The 20,616-nt window shown below is 43.6% G+C and overlaps 1 protein-coding gene across 2 annotated transcripts in view; it reads left to right on the forward strand.

The window, feature by feature from the left end:
* Positions 1 to 20,616, forward strand: part of LOC110537019 (contactin-associated protein-like 4) — a 215,625-nt gene that overhangs the window by 180,892 nt on the left and 14,117 nt on the right. For both annotated transcript variants that reach the window (XM_021622727.3, XM_021622728.3), the window contains exons 19-20: positions 11,569 to 11,793; positions 18,269 to 18,402. In XM_021622727.3, the coding sequence (XP_021478402.2) occupies positions 11,569 to 11,793; positions 18,269 to 18,402 (359 nt within the window). The remainder of the gene's footprint in view (positions 1 to 11,568; positions 11,794 to 18,268; positions 18,403 to 20,616) is intronic.

The following is a 20,616-nucleotide window of genomic DNA, read 5'->3' on the forward strand; positions in this document are numbered from 1 at the left end:
ATATATTTTGATTTGTTTAACACTTTGGTTACTACATGATTCCATATGTGTTATTTCATGGTTTTGATGTCTTCACTATTATTCTACAATTTAGAAAATAGTATAAATAAAGAAAAATGCGTGAATGATTTAGTGTCCAAACTTTTGACTGATACTGTACATGTCAGTACTTACACACAAGTAGGTCACAAGGGGAGAGGTGTTGTGCCGCAAAGTGTTGCTTTATTTGTTTTTGAAACCAGGTTTGCGTTTCACTTGTGCTATATAAGATGGAAGGGGGTTCCATGCACTCTTGGCTATTTAATACTGTACGTTTCCTTGAATTTGTTCTGGACCTGGAGACTGTGAAAATATCCCTGGTGGTATGTCTGGTTGGGTAAGTGTGTGTGTCAGTGCTGTGTGTAAGTTGACTATGCAAACAATTTGGAATTTCCAGCACATTAATGTTTCTCATAAAAGTGACGCAGTCAGTCTTTCCTCAACTCTTGGCCAAGACAAACGGGCATGCATTGTATTAATATTAGCCCTCTGATTACAATCAAGAGCAAGACGTGTCACTCTGTTCTGGGTCAGCTGCAGCTTAACTAGGTATTTCGTTGCTGCATTTGACCAAATAGGTATACTGGATAATAATCCAGATAAGATAAAACTAGAGCCTGCAGGATTTGCTTTGTGAAGTATGGTATCAATAAAGAAGAGCATCTCTTTATTACGAAAAGACCTCTCCCTGTCACGTGCGTTGAAATGAGCGGACCAAGGCGCAGTGTACTTAGAGTTCCACATGTTTTAATCAATGAAACTCACCAAAACAAATACAGAAGAAAAGTGAAATGTGACATTCTGGGCTGCTTACAGGCAGCTACACAAAAACAAGATCCCACAATCTAAGGTGGGAAAAAGGGCTGCCTAAGTATGATCCCCAATCAGAGACAACGACACACAGCTGCCTCTGATTGGGAACCATGCTAGGCCAACAAAGAAATAGAAACATAGATTTGCCCACCCAAGTCACACCTTGACTTAACCAAATAGAGAATAAAAAAGGCCCTCTAAGATCAGGGCGTGACACTTCGGTGGCGCCTCTGGTGCGGGGATCATCACCGGGGACTCCGGACCGTAGATCGTTGTTGCGGACTCCGGACCGTAGATCGTCTCTGGAGGCTCCGGACTGGGAACAGTCGCTGGAGGCTCCGGACTGGGGACCGTCGCTTGAGGCTCCGGACTGGGGACCGTCGCTTGAGGCTCCGGACTGGGGACCGTCGCTTGAGGCTCGGACTGGGGACCGTCGCTTGAGGCTCCAGACTGGGGACCGTCGCTGGAGGCTCCGGACTGGGGACCGTCGCTGGAGGCTCCGGGCTGGGGACCGTCGCTGCAGGCTCTGGACTGCCGACCGTCGCTGCAGGTTCTGGACTGCCGACCGTCGCTGGAGGCTCTGGACTGCCGACCGTCGCTGGAGGCTCTGGACTGCCAACCGTCGCTGGAGGCTCTGGACTGCCGACCGTCGCTGGAGGCTCTGGACTGCAGACCGTCGTTGGAGGCTCTGGACTGCAGACCGTCGCTGGAGACTCTGGACTGCAGACCGTCGTTGGAGGCTCTGGACTGCAGACCGTCGCTGGAGGCTCCGGACTGGGGACCGTCGCTTGAGGCTCCGGACTGGGGATCGTCGCTGGAGGCTCCGGACTGCCGACCGTCGCTGGAGGCTCCGGACTGCCGACCGTCGCTGGAGGCTCCGGACTGCCGACCGTCGCTGGAGGCTCCGGACTGCCGACCGTCGCTGGAGGCTCTGGACTGCCGACCGTCGTTGGAGGCTCCGGACTGCAGACCGTCGCTGGAGGCTCCGGACCTTGGACCGTCGCTTGAGGCTCCGGACTGGGGATCGTCGCTTGAGGCTCCGGACTGCCGACCTTTGCTGGAGGCTCCGGACTGCCGACCTTTGCTGGAGGCTCCGGACTGCCGACCGTCGCTGGAGGCTCCGGACTGCCGACCGTCGCTGGAGGCTCTGGACTGCAGACCGTCGCTGGAGACTCTGGACCTTGGATCGTCACTGGAGGCTCCGGGACATGGATCTTCACTGGAGGCTCCGGGACATGGATCATCACTGGAGGCTCCGGGCCATGGATCATCACTGGCCAATAAAGAATAAAAAAATCTCTCTCAGGTCAGGGCGTGACACTCCCTATCTTTACAACCATTGAATCTATATGTTTTGTCCATGGAAGTTTACAATCTAAGGTGACACCAAGTAATTTAGTCTCCTCAACTTGTTTAGCCATACCATTCATTACCAGATTCAGCTAAGGTCAAGAACTTAGGGAACTATTTGTACCAAATACAATTATCTTAGTTTTAAAGATGTTCAGAAGCAGTTTATTACTGGCCACTCATTCCAAAACAGACTGCAACTGTTTGTTAATGATTTCAGTGAATTCATACAGCTGCATTAGACAAAGACATTTTCACACAAGCACTATTTAACATTTTCTCCTAGGCTGAGTCTCCTCCAACCATTTAACAAACATTGTATCATTACTGCTAGGAAGGACACTAAGTGATACGGGCCATAAACTTTTCTTTCTCCCTTAACGTGACCTGACCTGACCTCGACCCCCTTCATCACTAATCCATGGTTCTCTCCCCTTATCTATGCCCGCCATGTGATTGCTTTCCATACATTCAGTACATTCCAAACTTAATTGCTCCCACCATATGGGGGATTTTAAATCCAAGATGGCGTAGCAGTGTTGTCCTCGTGGACTTTTGTATTTTTCATTTTTTGTATATATTTCAATCTCTTTTCAATCTCTTTTCCATTTTTTAAATTAAATATACCTTCCGGTAACCCGCCTCACCCAAAGTGACACGGATCCGCTATTGTTTTAGACCTAATAGCCAGAACCTCCATCATAGACTAGCCATTAGCTACTAGCTATTTTAGCCATTGTTAGCCACTGCTAGCGGCCTTTCCTTCTGCACAGACACCAGCTGTTTTTTTTGTTGCCAGGATAATACTTGCCAGCATCGGACTGTTTTCTCCACAACAATGCCGGATTCCTGACGTAAACCTTGGAGCATTACTCCTGATCATCACATCTAGCTAGCTGCCACCGAGTGACCCAGCCCCGAAGCTAGCCCTGAGCCAGACCCACCTCTCGGCCTACTCTGTGTTCACCCAGCTACTCAGCCGATGCCTTCAGGACTCTATCCCAACATGGCTAGAATTCACCACTCCACTGGATCCTTGCCGTAAGCTCTGGACCTTTGCATCGGATCATCACTGCTAGCTAGCTGCTACCAAGTGGCTATAGTGGCTAACGCCCCTGCCCCGAAGCTAGCACCAATTAGCCTCGAGCCAGGCGCATCTCCCGGCTAGCAAACGAAATTACTACAACTACAATTACCTCTTTCGCCATCTGGTCTGGACCCTTTATCGACACAGCACCCCGCCGTACCACCACGACTGGTCCGCCGACTTAACTCCATCCGCTGTGCCCTCAACCGGGCTTTGCCGGACGTCAGAGCAGACGCTTCTACTTACCCAAGCCTGCTAACTTTAAACTCTGTGTGTCCCGCGTTCTAGTGTAGTAACGACTACCCCACGGCTTCCCTGTTCCATCTATTGCTGTTCACTAGACCCTATGATCACTTTATCTTTATCACTTTACATAGCGGATGCCTGCTGGACTGTTCATTAATTACGGTACTTAATTTTGTTTATTTTTTGTTAATCTGCCCCAACTCAGGCCCTGTGTGTAGTTAACCGACCCTCTCTGCCCATTCATCGCCATTTTACCTGTTGTTGTTGTCTTAGCAGATCAGCTGTTGTCTTACCCGTTGTTGCCTTAACTAGCATTCCCAATCAACACCTGTGATTGCTTTATGCCTCGCTTTATGTCTCTCTCAAATGTCAATATGCCTTGTACACTGTTGTTTAGGATAGTTATTGTTGTCTTAGTTTAGTGCGGAGCCCCTAATCCCACTCAACATGCCTCAGATAACTCCTTTGTCACATCTCCCACACATGTGGTGACCTCACCCAGCATAACTAGCCCGTCCAAAGATGCAACCTCTCTTATCATCACTCGGTACCTGGGTTTACCTCCACTGTACCCTCACACCACTATACCCCTGTCTGTACATTATGCCCTGAATCTATTCTACCATGCCCAGAAATCTGCTCCTTTTATTCTCTGTCCCCAACGCACTAGACAACCAGTTTTGATAGCCTTTAGCCGTACCCTAATCCTACTCCTCCTCTGTTCCTCGGGTGACGTGGAGGTTAACCTAGGCCCTGCATTTCCCCAGGCACTCTCATTTGTTGACTTCTGTAACCGAAAAAGCCTTGGTTTCATGTATGTTAACATCAGCCCCCCTAAGTTTGTTTTACTCACTGCTTTAGCACACTCCGCCAACCCTGAAGTCCTTGCTGTGTCTGAATCCTGGTTTAGGAAGGCCACCAAAAATTCTGAGATTTGCATACCCAACTACAACATTTTCTGTCAAGATGGAACTGCCAAACGGGGAGGAGTTGCAATCTACTCCAGAAATAGCCTGCAAAGTTCTGTCATACATTCCAGGTCTATGCCCAAACAGTTCAAGCTTCTAATTTTAAAAATGAATCCAGAAATAAGTCTCTCACTGTTATAGACCCCCCTCAGCCCCCCGCTGTGCCCTGGACACCATAATATGTGAATTGATTGTCCCCCATCTATCTTCCGAGTTTGTTCTGTAAGGTGACCTAAACTGGGAGATGCTTAACACACCGGCAGTCCTACAATCTAAGATAGATGCCCTCAATCTCACACAAATTATCAAGGAACCCACCAGGTACAACCCTAAATCTGTAAACATGGGCACCCTCGTAGATATTATCCTGATGAACTTGCCCTCCAAATACACCTCTGCTGTTTTCAATCAGGATCTCAGCGATCACTGCCTCATTGCCTGTATCCGCTATGGGTCCGCGGTCAAACGACCACCGCTCATCACTCTCAAACGCTCCCTAAAACACTTCAGCGAGCAAGCCATTCTAATCGACCTGGCCCGGGTATGCTGGAAGGATATTGACTTCATCCGTCAGTCGAGGATGCCTGGTCATTCTTTAAAAGTAATTTCCTCACCATCTTAAATAAGTATGCCCCTTTCAAAAAATGTAGAACTAAGAACAGATATAGCGCTGGTTCACTCCAGCCCTGACTGCCCTCGAACAGCACAAAAACATCCCGTGGCAGACTGCACTCGCATCGAATAGTCCCCGCGATATGCAACTTTTGAGGGAAGTCAGGAACCAACACACGCAGTCAGCAAAGGCTAGCTTTTTCAAACAGAAATTTGCATCCTGTAGCTCTAACTCCAAAAAGTTTTGGGACATTGTAAAGTCCATGGAGAATAAGAGCACCTCCTCCCAGCTGCTAGGTAACACTGTCACCACCAATAAATCCACGATAATTGAGAATTTTAATAAGCATTTCTCTACGGCTGGCCATGCTTTCCTCCTGGCTACCCCAGCCCCGGCCAACAGCTCTGCACCCTTCACAGCTACTTGCCCAAGCCTCCCAGCTTCTCCTTCACCCAAATCCAGATAGCAGATGTTCTGAAAGAGCTGCAAAACCTGGACCCATACAAATCAGCTGGGCTAGACAATCTGGTCTCTTTCTAAAATTATCCGCCGCCATTGTTGCAACCCCTATTACCAGTATGTTCAACCTATCTTTTGTATCGTCCGAGATCCCTAAAGATTGGAAAGCTGCTGTGGTCATCCCCCTCTTCAAAGGGGGTAACACTAGACCCAAACTGTTATAGACCTATATCCATCCTGCCCTGCCTTTCTAAAGTCTTTGAAAGCCACGTTAATAAACAGATCATTGACCATTTCGAATCCCACCGTACCTTCTCCGCTGTGTAATCCGGTTTCTGAGCTGCTCACGGGTGCACCTCAGTCACGCTCAAGGTACTAAACGATATCATAACCGCCATCGATAAAAGACAGTACTGTGCAGCCTTCTTCATTGACCTGGCCAAGGCTTTTGACCCAGTGAATCACCGTATTCTTATCGGCAGACTAAACAGCCTTGGTTTCTCAAATGACTGCCTCGCTTGGTTCACCATCTACTTCTCAGACAGAGTTCATTGTGTCAAATCGGAGGGCTTGTTGTCCGGACCTCTGGCAGTCTCTATGGGGGTACCACAGGGTTCAATTCTCGGGCCGACTCTTCTCTGTTTATATGAACGATGTCCCTCATGCTGTGGGTGATTCCCTGATCCACCTCTACGCAGACGACACCTTTCTGTATACATCTGGCCCTTCTTTGGACACTGTGTTAACCTCTCTAGGGTAGGTGAGACGCTAACGTCCCACCAGGCCAACATCCGGTGAAACTGCAGAGAGCTAACATTGTAAATACATGAATGTTACATCATTTAAAAGTTGAACGTCTATGTCAGATTTCAAAAAGCCGTTACTGCAAAAGTAAACATGCTATTCTCTGGGGACGGCGCCACGCACACACAAGTGTTACTAGCATTTACCAACCAAGCATTAGCGTCATGAAAGTCCAAAATTACAATAAAATAAATTGCTTACCATTGAAGATCTTCCTCTGGTGGCAATGCCAACTACACTGTGAATGTTCGTTTTGTTTGATAAAATTCATTTTTATAGCCTAACACACAACATTTGTAAACCGCTTGCGTCGTGATTTCCATCTCATTCAACTTTGGACGATGCGTTCGTGGTAATTACACACACTAAACAAACGTTTATCCAGTCATGGTTGCAATCCTCTGGTTGTTACTAACACAACCATACTTGATCCTTATTTTCCCGGGACGTATTGACCGAAACAAACCGATTTGAAGACACCAATCAATGACCTCATTGCGCACCAAGGATCCGTCTATCGTTGATTGACTGTATTTTGGCCAAATGACCACTGATCATCTTGAAATCTAGCTTGCAAGATAGCCAATGAGCTGAGGTAAACGGCAATATGTAATGGTTATACGTTTGAAGACCAGCCTTTGTCGTAAACTCTGGCGTAAAAGAGGTTCATTCGACATTGCAAATCCTACTTGACGGAGCCATGGGTGTTACGCATAGCAGTACATATTCAATAGCATTTTCAACAAGTTTATATATTTAAATTATGGTGAATAAATCAGGAAAAGCTAAAACAAAGTCTAGGTATACAAATTTAACCCAAATTATATAGGAAATAGATAGGTACAGCGAGACCAAGTTGCTTCAGGAATATGAATCTTTCAGCGAAGCTAGTTTTGACTCCCAGGCGGAAGACATGTTTCTGCATGGCGAGGATGCCATGCTGGATTGGTAAATTCTAATGCTAATGTCATTGTTTGAAATTAATAATATCAAATATTATTCATTTGCGATTTTTTTAATTTTATTTAATTTTTGCAATATATAAAAATATCATCTGTAATGAAATGTGTAAAGTACACATTGGCTATACTGTGTGTGTGTGTGATATATTTTTAAAATGTATTTTACATAAACATGGGATGGAACAGCCCTTCACCACTTCACCATAGTGATTATGTTCCATGTACTCTACATATAACTGTTTATTTTACGTGTTGATACAGAGCTCATACGTGAAAGTATTGTTACTGATTAAAAAAAAATCTTTCACAGTGGCAGTGATTCTGATTATGAGCCGCCAATGTCTAGGTGTCCATCTCCCTCTGAAGCTGGTTCATCCAGCCGGACCCCCGCTGTCTCTGGCTCCACACCTACCTGGCCATCTAGAGATGTGAAGTCAGTGACAAAGAAGCAGAGGTGGGGAAGAGAGAAACCTGCAGACAGAGGGCCAGAGAGTCGTTGACACTCTGTGTTAGAAGATGATGTGGAACCAAATCCACCAGTTTATAGACCCAAAAGGCAGCCAGGACCTCAACTCGACATGACTGCAAAGTACAGCCCCCTTCAACTTTTTCAACTATTTTTCACCCCATCAGTTGTTGATTCCCTGGTGTCGAACACCAATAAGTACGGGGCTAAGAAGCAGGCAGGAAAGAGGCAGACAGGAAGGAAGACCATTTCCATGTCAGACCTTTTCTGCTACTTTTCAATGGTAATTTACATGGGGCTGGTGAAGTTGAAAACTCTAAGGGACTACTGGAAACATCAGCTCTCTATCAACTGCCTTTCCTCATGACTGTCATGTCTTGTAAAATGTTTCTGACTATCTCACGGGCGCTTCACATCAGTGACCCAGAAGTTTATGGAGAGAATGACAAGAAGAGAGGCATACCAAGGTTTGATAGGCTGTGCAAAATCAAACCTCTCTACCCCAACATCGTTGAGGCCTGCAAGACCTATTTTCAGCCCGCCCAGAACCTGTCCATCGATGAGAGGATGGCAGCCTCAAAGGCCAGAATCAGCCTCAAACAATACATGTAGTATCCTATCAGCGCATCTGACAGGTCCACACCTCCCATGCTCTTGTTGTAGTCCTTCACAGTAGCTGGAATGGGGAAATTGCAATAATCTGAGACGGCGCTAAAACGTAAATATATTTCTCCGCCATGTTGGAGTCAACAGAAATACGAAATGACATCATAAATATTCCCTTACCTTTGATGATCTTTCATCAGAATGCAGTGCAAGGAGTCCTAGTTCCACAATAAATCGTTGTTTTGTTCCATAATGTCCATTACGCGTGTCCAATTAGCTGCATTTGCTACCACTTTCAGCTCACGTGCCCAAAAGCTGACGCTGGTCCAGGCGAACTCAGACGAAAACTTAAAAAAGTTATATTCCAGGTCGAATAAACTGGTCGAACTAAGTAGAGAATCAATCTTCAGGATGTTACAGTGACTCATTCCCCTCCCATTCGGTCAAAGTTCACACCAGAGGCTCCATTCCATGTTCAACTGAATGAGGACATCTAGTAGAAGGCGTAGGAAGTGCTAACAGATCCACATCTTGTTTGGAAGTGAAGAGGCAATGACTTGAAATTAGACCCGCATTCAGAATTTCACTTCCTGTTTGGAAGATTTTGCCTGCCCTATGAGTTCTGTTATACTCACAGACATAATTCAAACATTTTTAGAAACTTCTGAGTGTTTTCTATCCAATAGTAATAGTAAAAATAGTTCAGTTCACTATGGGAACGCAATTCATCCAAAGTGAAAATACTGCCCCCTATTTAATCCTAGTAAATATTCCCTGTTTTAGGTCAGTTAGGATCACCACTTTATTTTAAGAATTTGAAATGTCAGAACAATAATTTATTTTAGCTTTTATTTATTTCATCACATTCCCAGTGGGTCAGAAGTTTACATATACTCAATTAGTATTTGGTAGCATTGCTTTTCAATTGCTTAACTTGGGTCAAAAATGTAGGGTAGCCTTCCACAAGCTTCCCACAATAAGTTGGGTACATTTTGGCCCATTCCTCCTGACAGAGCTGGTGTAACTGACTCAGGTTTGTTGTAGGCCTCCTTGCTTGCACACTCTTTTTCAGTGCTGACCACACATTTTCCTTAGGATTGAGGTCAGGGCTTTGTAATGGCCAATCCAATACCTTGACTTTCTTGTCCTTAAGCCATTTTGCCACAACTTTGGAAGCATGATTGGGGTCATTGTCCATTTGGAAAACCCATTTGCGACCAAGCTTTAACTGACTGATGTCTCGAGATGTTGCTTCAATATATACACATAATTTTTCTTCCTCATGACTCCATCTATTTTGTGAAGTGTACCTGTTTCCTCCAGCATCCTCACAAGGTCCTTTGCTGTTGTTCTGGGATTGATTTGCACTTTTCACACCAAAGTACATTAATCTCTAGGAGACAGATCGCATCTCCTTCCTGAGCGCTATGCCGGCTGTGAGGTCCCATGGTGTTTATACTTGCGTACTATTGTTTGTACAGATGAACGTGGTACCTTCAGGCATTTGGAAATTGCTCCCAGTGATGAAACAGACTTGTGGAAGTCTACAATTCTTTTTCTGAGGTCTTGGCTGATTTATTTTGTTTTTTCCATGATGTCAAGCAAAGAGGTACTGAGTTTGAAGGTAGGCCTTGAAATACATCCACAGGTACACCTCCAATTGACTCAAATTATGTCAATTAGCCTATCAGAAGCTTCTAAAGCCATGGATTTTTCCAAGCTGTTTAAAGCCAAAGTTAACTTAGTGTATGTAAACTTCTGACCCACTGGAAATATTGTGATACAGTGAATTATAAGTGAAATAATCTGTCTGCAAACAATTGTTGGAAAAATTATTTGTCATGCACAAAGTAGATGTCCTAACCGACTTGCCAGAACTATAGTTTATTGACAAGAAATGTGTGGAGTGGTTGAAAAATGAGTTTTAATGACTCTAACCTAAGTGTATGTAAACTTTCGACTTCAACTCTAGCTCTGAATCCATGATATGGCATGGGGTAGAAAATACATAACACAAGTTTTCTCATCGCAGGTTATGGTCAATAATATCAAAGGCTGCACTGAAATCGAACAGTACAGCTCCCAAAATCGTATTATTATTTCTTTCAGCCAATCATCAGTCATTTGTGTCAGTGCAGTACATGTTGAGTGCCCTTGTCTATAAGCATGCTAGAAGTCTGTTGTTAATTTGTTTCCAGAGAAGTAGCATTGTATTTGGTCAAACACTAATTTACCCAACAATTTGCTAATAGCTGGCAGCAAGGTGATAGGTCTGCTGTTAGAACCAATAAAGGTTGTTTTACCACTCTTGGGTAGCGTCATGACTTTGGCTTCCTTCCAGACCTGAGGACAAAGACTTTCCTCTAGGCTCAGATGAAAGATATGACAGATAGGAGTGGCTATAGAGTCATCTACCATTCACAGTAGCTTTCCATCGAAGTTGTCAATGGCAGGAGGTTTGTCATTATTGATCGATAACAATATTTTTCCATCTGTCCACCTAACCTTACAAAATTCTAACTTGCAATGCTTTTCTTTCATTATTAATTTTTATATTCATGAGTAGAATGGCTCACTGTTCGTTGTTGGCATTTCCTGCCTGAGTTTGCCCATTTTGCTAATGAAGTAACCATTACAATAATTGGCTCTATCAAATCTTTTTTTGATTAATAAGCCATCTGATTTGATGAAAAATGGAGTTGAATTGGTCTTTCTGCCCATAATTACATTTAAAGTACTCCAAAGTTTTTTTTTCATCATTCATTATATAATTGATCTTTGCTTCATAATACAGTTTCTTCTTCTTTTTGTTGAGTTTAGTTACATCATTTCTCAATTTCAGTAAGTCAGCCAGTCAGATGTGCAGCCAAACTTATTAGCCACTCCTTTTGCTCCATCTCTTTCAACCATACAGTTGTTCAATTCCTCATCAATCCATGGAGCCCTAACAGTTCTAACAGTCAGTTTCTTAACAGGTGCATGTTTATCAATACTTGGAAGAAGCAATTTCATAAAATCATTAAATGCATCGTTTGGATGCTCCTTATTAATCACATCAGACCACCAAGTATTTTTTAACATCATCCACATAAGAGTAACAGCAAAACCATTCAATTCAACCCAGAACCCCCCCCCCCCCCCCCCTTGTCTTCCAGAGGTCTCGGCTGACTTCAAACCTGGGACATCGGTCCAGTACACATTCAAGGAGCCGTATGAGTTGAACAGGAACATCAGCACCCAGTCCTCCTCCATTTACTCTGACCTCAAGCTGCGGGGAGAGAACGTGTCATTCAGCTTCCGTAGCTCCCAGAGCCCGGCGCTGCTCCTCTACGTCAGCTCCTACTATAGAGAGTACCTGGCTGTGCTGCTCAATAGGAATGGTAAGAGGCGGAGGGATTTCAAAATCCAACCTGTGATATTAGTTATGTCGTATTACTACATTTAGAAAGGTTATTAACAATGACTGTAAGTGAGAGCGAGGGGGACGGGTGTTGGGGGAGAGAGAGGGAGGAGATAGAGAGAGGGGGTGGGGGGAAGAGGTTTGGAGAGGGGGAGATGGTGAGGGGGTGGGGAGAGGGTTGGTAGAGAGAGGGAGGAGATAGAGAGATGGAGGGTGGGGAGAGGGTTGGGAGAGGTGAGAGAGGGGGGGTGGGCTGAAGAGGGTTGGGAGAGAGGGAGGGGATAGAAAGAGGGGGGATGGGGAAGAGAGAGAGGGGATAGAGAGAGCATGGTTGGAAACAGCTGCTGAACTGAGCAGGTCCTCATCTCGCTGCTCATTTTCCTCCACTAGCAGATTCATTTGGATTAATTTGAGTCTCCAAGTCCCTGTAGACATCAGGCTTGTCAGACACCACTGCCTCTTAATTCATCCAAAGTAACATGTGTGGCATTGTCGGTTGTTCTAAGAGAGCACATGCAAGATATCTCAGTAAGAGTAAGAAAGTGCAAAATATGTCTTTCTTGATAGTAAATATAGTCAACATATCTAAATACAAAGGGACAGTTTATCAACTTGCCAGGCTTCTTTTTGATTTGATTTGTATCTTCTGTTTGTCCTGTGTTAGATGTGATATTAATGAGGAGCGTTTGAATATAAAATTAATATATTTTGCCTGGTAGCTAGGCTACTACTAGTGTCTCCAGCTACACAGTAAATTCCTTTAACCCTTGTCTGGTGTTCGGGTCTGTGGGATCCATTTTCAATGTTTACTCAAATAAAAATTACACAATTCATTATTTGAGACTTGAGACTCATTGGCCTTGGCTCATTTTCTGTGAAGAACATGTAAAATAACACATTTTCATTAAGTGCATACTGTGCACGCATGCATGTGCATACTGTACACATTTATATTACGTATGTGGTGTTCGTAATAAAAGTGTCAAAGTGTGTGTGTAGGTGAAAGCAAGTAAAAATGATACAAAGGTTTGCTGTGTGCCTTCACTCTGTTGTCCTCCTCCCTGGCCCTGCTGTTTCAACATAGCACCAAGAACCTGTCTGTCTCCCTGCCTGTCTGCCTGTCTGCCGCTTTTCTCGGACTCTGTACCCTTTGTAGTGTGGGAACCTGCACAATGTTATTACAATACATTATTTAAATACATTTTTTTTTTTAAGAAAGTCTTTTCCCACACTACCCCAGCCAGGTGCAAATTGGGGGAGGGACACAAAAAATAAATAGCTTTGCATGTGTGGCTCCTTACAACAATCAATCAGTATGGAAAAAAGAATCTCTACTCAGAGAGGCCTTAGAATTTTTTTGCAGAGAGAGAAGCTAATGTCCCTGTCAATTCGGAGTCTGATAGTGAGTTTGAAGAAGAGGATGAGATTGACCCTCAGCCAGCCTCAGGACCAGCCCGTCAGCAACCAGCTCATCAACAGCCTGCAGGAGGAGAAATATGGATGTCAAAAAATTGAGAAATTGAATGGTCTGCCTGCCTAAGGAGTGAGCCACCCTGCATGGCTGCCAATGTGATAAGGATGCAACCAGGACCGACATGGATGGTGGTTACAAATGTGCAGGACATAAAGTCTTCTTTTGAACTGTTCATCCCAGACACCATCCAGAAAATTATTCTGGACTGGTGTTTTTGGAGAGAAATAGAAGGAGATGGACCAAAGTCATTTACATGCATACTTTGGGGTTCTTATCCTTGCTGGTGCTTTCAGATCCAATGGGGAATCCACAGAATCCCTGCGGGATGCAGAAACTGGCACAGAACCTTTCCATGCAACAATGTCTCTGGAAAACTTCCACATTATTTCCAGGATTATGCGTTTCGATAATCAAGACACCAGACCAGTTCGGCGGCAGAGAGACAAGATAGCTGCAATCAGGTCAGTGTGGGACAAGTGGGGGGACCGCCTTCCCCTGTTTTACAACCCTGGGCCCAACGTTACTGTTGATGATCAGCTTATGCCATTTAGAGGCCGCTGCCCCTTCAGGCAGTGCAAACTGTTTAAACCCGGAAAATATGGAATCAAGATCTGGGCTGCCTGTGATGCTGCTTCCTCATATGCGTGGAACTTGCAAGTGTATTGTTTTATACATTTTTTATTTAACCTTTATTTAACTAGGCAAGTCAGTTAAGAACAGGGAAGCCAGATGTAGGAGCCCCTGAGAAGAACCAAGGGATGCAGTTTGTCCTGGACGTAATAGGGACTCCGTGGCCACAACATTACATGCAATAACTTTTTTACTTCGCACAAGCTGGGACAGGTGCTCCTCGAGGAAGCTAACGATGGTAGGAGCAGTACGAAAAAACAAGTCAGAGCTCCCACCTCAGCTGTTGAATACACGGAACAGGCCTATCAATTCCTCTAAGTTTGTGTTCACGGCCGACACGTCCCTAGTGTCCTACATGCCAAAGAAAGGCAAAAATGTGGTACTCATGAGCACGCTGCATATTGATGGGAGAATCTGTGGCCAGGAACATAAAATCAGAAATCATAATGCCACAAAAGGAGGGGTGGACTGGCTGGTGACTGGCTACAGCTGCAAAAGAAAAACCCTATGCTGGCCACTTGTGATATTCTTTAACATCTTGGACATCTCAGCGTACAACGCGTTTGTCAACTGGATGGCGTTGAACCCAGATTGGAACAGAGGGAAGCTCCAGAGGAGACGGCTCTTTCTTGAGGAGCTGGGCAAGGCATTGGTAAGACCTTAAATCCAGATGAGGCAACCCCAGCTTCTGCAGCCATTGTGAGGAGGATGCTGGTGCCCCATCTGCCCGACCCACAGGACTAACAACTTCAATACCGGAAGTAAGTGTGAGTGATGTTGTTGCATGTGTGTGTGTCTGACTCTTCTATCTTGGCCTGCTATAACTATATATGTGAGTGAGTGAGGGAGATGTTAGTAACATTTCTGAACTAAGTGTTTTTATCATTCTAGATTGCAGCCGGTACCAACAAGAAGAAGCGTTGCGATGTGTGTGGACCCAAGAAGGACAGGAAAACAAGGACACATGCATGAAGTGCAAGAAATACATTTGCAACACACACACAATAAAACTCTGTCCCTCATGTGTTTTGTAGACCGGGGGCTCATTTATCATTTCCATAAAATACTGAATGTAAAATGTGTTCTTCCAATTTGTTCAGTTCAAAACAATAAACATCAATAGTGATGAAAACCATGTTTCATTTCTATTTGTTCCAGATGCACATGATTTATTCCACCCGTGTCTTGATTATAATAGATTTTTGTTTACAAAAATCACATTTTATCAAAAATAACCCGCGAACATTGGGTGAATAACAAAAACATGAACACCATGCAAGGGTTAAGTAGATACTGTTAGCTACAACATGTTCAAAAACTAACTGCTGAGGTTAAAGAAACTCAAAGTGTAGTGGGTGTTTAAGAAGTTTGATATTCTCTACTGTATAGAAGTTGCAGTAAGACTGCCTCTACATTACCATGTACTGTACTGCAGTGGAGGCTGGTGAGGGAGGGGACGGCTCACTTCATTCCAGCCATCAATATGAGGCGGCCTCCCCTCACCAGCCTCCACTGCTATGCTGTATGCCTAACGAAAATGCAATTCAAAAAGGTTGCTTCTGATACATGTTTTTTATGGTCCTGAGAAGTGTGATGGACTGCCAAGTGCGTTACTGTGGAGTGTACAGTCATCCAGTTAGTTATCGCACTTCTTCCTGAACGATTGTCCAATTAGAGCTCAGTGAGCGGTTGTTCTCGGAAACCCTGGATAGCTTCTTCTCCGAGTGGTCAGCGACGCCCCACTGGCAGACAGTCTACACTCTGCCCATGTCAATGTGTGACAGTAATTGTGGCCTATCTAATGTGATGGTCCTCTACTTGAATATAGGAATGGGCCCTTTCCACTTATATAAGAGTTTATTTTACCTAGAGCACAAATCATAAAATGGCTCAAATACTCCTGTACCTTACAGTGCCTCAGTAATTGTAGACTTTCTGATATGATGGCCCTCTGCTTTAATCGCAGAATGGGCCCTCTCCCTCATTTATAAAATTGTTGTTTAATTTGTCCCATGGCACAAATCATTTTAATGTCTATTTAACACTCTTACCCTCTCAAATATTATTTTATTTCACCTGGATGTGTGTAACTAGTTCATGTTTTATTAACACTGAACAAAAATATAAATGTAACAGAACAATGTCAAAGATTTTATTGAGTTACAGTTCATATAAGGAAATCAGTCAATTGAAATACATTCATTAGGCCCTAATCAATGGATTTCACATGACTGTGTATACAACTATGCATCTGTTGGTCACAGATACCTTTAAAAAAAAGGTAAGGCCGTGGATCGGAAAATCAGTCACTATCTGCTGTGACCACCATTTACCGCATGCAGCGCGACACATCCCATTCGCATAGAGTTGAACAGGCTGTTGATTGTGGCCTGTGGAATGTTGTCCCACTCCTCTTCAATGGCTGTGCAAAGTTGCTTGATATTGGTGGGATCTGGAACACGCTGTCGTACACGCCGATCCAGAGCATCCCAAACAAGCTCAGTGGTGAGTATGCAGACCATGGAAGAACTGGGACATTTTTAGCTTCCAGGAATTGTGTACAGATCCTTGCGACATGGGGCCGGGCATTACCATGCTGAAACATGAGGTGATGCGGCGGATGAATGGCACTACAATGGGCCTTGACACGGTATCTCTGTGCATTCAAATTGCCATTGATAAAATGCAATTGTGTTCGTTGTGCATAGCTTATGCCTGCCTATATCATAACCGACCCCCACTATGGGGCACTCTGTTCACAACGTTGACATCACCAAACCACTCGCCCACACAACGCCATAAACGCTGTCTGCCATCTGCTCGGTACAGTTGAAACAGGGATTCATCCGTGAAGAGCGTGCCAACCTCTTACACTTCTCCAGCCTGCCAGTGGCCATCAAAGGTGAGCATTTGCCCACTGAAGTCGGTTAAAACGAGCCCACAGATGAGCTTCCCTGAGATGGTTTCTGACAGTTCATGCAGAGATTCTTCAGTTGTGCAAACCCACAGTTTCATCAGCTGTCTGGGTGGCCGGTCTCAGACGATCTCGCAGGTGAAGAGGCCAGATGTGGAGGTCCTGGGCTGGCATGGTTACACATGGTCTGTGCTTGGGAGGCCGGTTGGACATATTGCCAAATTCTCTAAAACAGCATTGGAGGTGTCTTATGGTAGAGAAATGAACATTCAATTCTCTGGCAAAATCTCTGGTGAACATTTCTGCAGTAAGCATTTCAATTGCACACTCCCTCAACTTGAGACATTGTGTGACGAAACATTTAAGCGTGGCCTTTTATTGTCCCCCGCACAAGGTGCACCTGTGTAATGACCATGCCGTTTAATCAGCTTCTTGATATGCTTCACCTGTCAGGTGGATGGATTATCTTGGCAAAAGATAAATTCTCACTAACAGGGAGGTAAACAAATATGTGCACAAAATTTGACATAAATACATTTTTGTGCGTATGAATAATTTCTTGGATCTTTTATTTCAGCTCATGAAACATGATATCAACACTTTACATGTTGCATTTGTATTTTCGTTCAGTATATTATTTGTACCCCCAATCCCTCCATGAAGAATTCTAATTATGTTATTGTAATTATCATGAAGGGCTTTCATGTTGGCTTAATGATAAAAAAAGACACCTTTGTATGAAGTGATAATTTGTGTGCTGCAGCATCAGTGAGAATGTGTTTTTTAAGCAATGTAATACATTTCCAATTTGTCCATTCGTCTGAATGTGAATGATTAGTTTGGTGCTGACTGACAATACAAGCACAACCGTGTATTACTCAGAGCCCCTCAGATACATAATTCCCTGCAAATTATGAAAATTAATTTGATTTATTATCTCTGTTATTGATAGGGAATTAGAGATTAATCCGCTTAGTACAGGGTTTTCAAAACTCGGTCCTGGGGACCCCAAGGCTGCACATTTTTTGTTTTTGCCCTAGCATAAAATGTCAGTTAATTATAATCAACATAATAATTGCCATACCCTGTTGCTGCAGGATTATTCTCATGTTGTAGCAAATTGGCTCAATTTAAGATCATACATCTGTACTGAAAAAAAAAAAAAAACGATTTTCTGGGTACATTGTGAATGCTGCACATGTAGAAGTGAGATTGTTCAGTGGCTGTCTGCATTTAAATGGTGTTGATTATTGTTCAAGTTTCATCTCTATGGGAATTTCAGTTAACCTTAGTCCTGGACTAAAAGGGTCTTTCAAATGAGAATATCAGTTAAGAATGTTTTCAGTGCAGGAGTCTGTTTAATCTGTTTCTGGACAACTGTCCCATAATGTTTCTGAAAGTTACCTGGTATTAAAGTTGTCTCTATATCTCTCAAAGGTTACCTGGACGTTAAATACAAGCTGCAGAACAGTAGAGATGCTGAGGTGTTCAGGACCAGCGTTAGGAACCTGGCCAACGGACAACTTCACAGAGTCTCCATCAGAAGGCTTTCAGAGACTGTCAGTGTTCAGGTAATTTATTTAACTTATTCTGTCCCTATTCAAGTAACTTATTATGTCCATGTTCAGGTAATTTATTCTGTCACCGTTCAGGTAACTTATTAAACTTATTCTGTCCCTATTCAAGTAACTTATTCTGTCACTGCTCAGGTAACTTATTCTGTCACCGTTCAGGTAACTTATTCTGTCACCGTTCAGGTAACTTATTCTGTCCATGTTCAGGTAACTTATTCTGTCACCGTTCAGGTAACTTATTCTGTCAGCATTCAGGTAACTTATTCTGTCCATGTTCAGGTAACTTATTCTGTCAGCATTCAGGTAACTTATTCTGTCACCGTTCAGGTAACTTATTCTGTCACCGTTCAGGTAACTTATTCTGTCCATGTTCAGGTAACTTATTCTGTCACCGTTCAGGTAACTTTTTCTGTCACTGTGCAGGTCATTTATTCTGCCACTGTTCAGATCATTTATTCTGTCCCTATTCAGGTAACTTATTCTCATTCAAAATTAAGTAAAGCTGAGCAGTTACCTTGGTGCAGTGGATCTCTTCCTTAGGTACTAGTACCCTGGGGGTACCTGGCCTATCCACAAGGGGTAGTTGGGAATATTAATAAAAACATAGGCCTAAAAATTGGTTGCACATGAGGAGGTTCTGCAGGCAGAAAAAAAAGTAATTGGGTGTAGCATAACATAAAAATATTGAGAATCACTGCCTTGAATGTCAGCAAGGGGTATTTAAAGTCAAGTAGGCCTATATGTAATGTAACTAACCTGCTGAGCTGTAAATGTAAGTGTATACATGTTAGCAGTGTGGGATATTTATCATGGTGAGTGAAACTAATTCAAAAGGAAAATAACATTACTCCCAACAGATTTAAATATACAGTGAGATGTGATACCACTTGAGGATAGTGGATAAAGAGTGATGCAGGTTTTTTCTATAGTGTAGTTCTACCTCTTGGGACTCTGTATCTATCATGGAGTCCAAGTTCTTTGCTAACCTCACATGAGAAGCCAACCCTACAGATGTTGGATCTTAATTTTAGCCAGTTTGCGACATCAGGGAAATAATCCTACAGCAACAGGAAATAATTATTCAGATTATGTGTAATGGTCATTGATGAAAAACATCAGGATACTTTTTAAACCTCAAATACACTACAAGTTTTTCCTGTTGCAGGAATGTTCTCCTGCAACAGGGTCGTCAAATTAAGATCCTACATATGTATCTATCATCAAGTCCAAGCCTTTTGCACAGCAGGACACAAACCCAGGCCTTGCTCCAGAGCTGTACTTACTCAGAATGCACAGACACATTCCAACTCTCAGTCATTAAGTAGGCCCACTCATTCACAATTCAGAGACCTTTCAGGCAACATGAATGATTCTAAATAACTAAAGGAATAGGATGGCAAACAAGAGAACAGTAGAGAGTAATCGATAAAGTTTTAGCGTAAGGGACTGAAATCTGTGAGGAGACTGAACACATATTTCAAGAATTGTAACAACAAAGGTGGTCGACATTCTTCTTTTCAGCCATTCTTCGACAGACACATGGAAAGCAAGTTGCGTTTTTTACCCCATATAGTAAAATCTATTATTTAGATCATTCTGAATTCCTGTTTAGCATTGCCCTGATGTGATCTGAAACTGCCACTCTAGTTAACATGATATTAACCCCACCGCATCACCCTTAGCTATTTTTAATTACAGTGTAATGTTCTTAACTAAGTGCTCTGCAATACAAATTGAAGGTCATGGCTTGCTGGGTATTTGCTGAAGCAAGGTAAAGTCTATTTCGCCTGAGATCATCCTGTATGAACCATTCTTTGAGGATTTGAACTACAGTACAGCAACCCAACTACAACAGCAAGGCCATACAAACGCCCAAATTTAGACACCCCATTTATAAACCTCTTAGAGAAGGGGGTGAGTCCAATGTGTTGGACAATTTTAATGCACTTCCCTTCCATAGTAATCACTTAGTGGACCGCACACTTAGAGGTGTTTACTTCCATGTTTCCAACCACCCAACATGTACTAGTCTGACTAGTCTAGTAAAAGGAATATGATAACGCACACCCAGTGGTGTAGAGTAACTAAGTCAAATACATCAAAGGGGTACCTAGTCAGTTGTACAACTGAATGCCTTCAACTGAAATGTGTCTTCCGCATTTAACCCAACCCCTCTGAATCAGAGAGGTTGGGGGGCTGCCCTAATTGACA

The sequence above is a fragment of the Oncorhynchus mykiss genome, chromosome 12 (assembly GCF_057628025.1).
Source record: "Oncorhynchus mykiss isolate SJ-2025 chromosome 12, ASM5762802v1, whole genome shotgun sequence".
Classification (NCBI taxonomy): domain Eukaryota; kingdom Metazoa; phylum Chordata; class Actinopteri; order Salmoniformes; family Salmonidae; genus Oncorhynchus; species Oncorhynchus mykiss.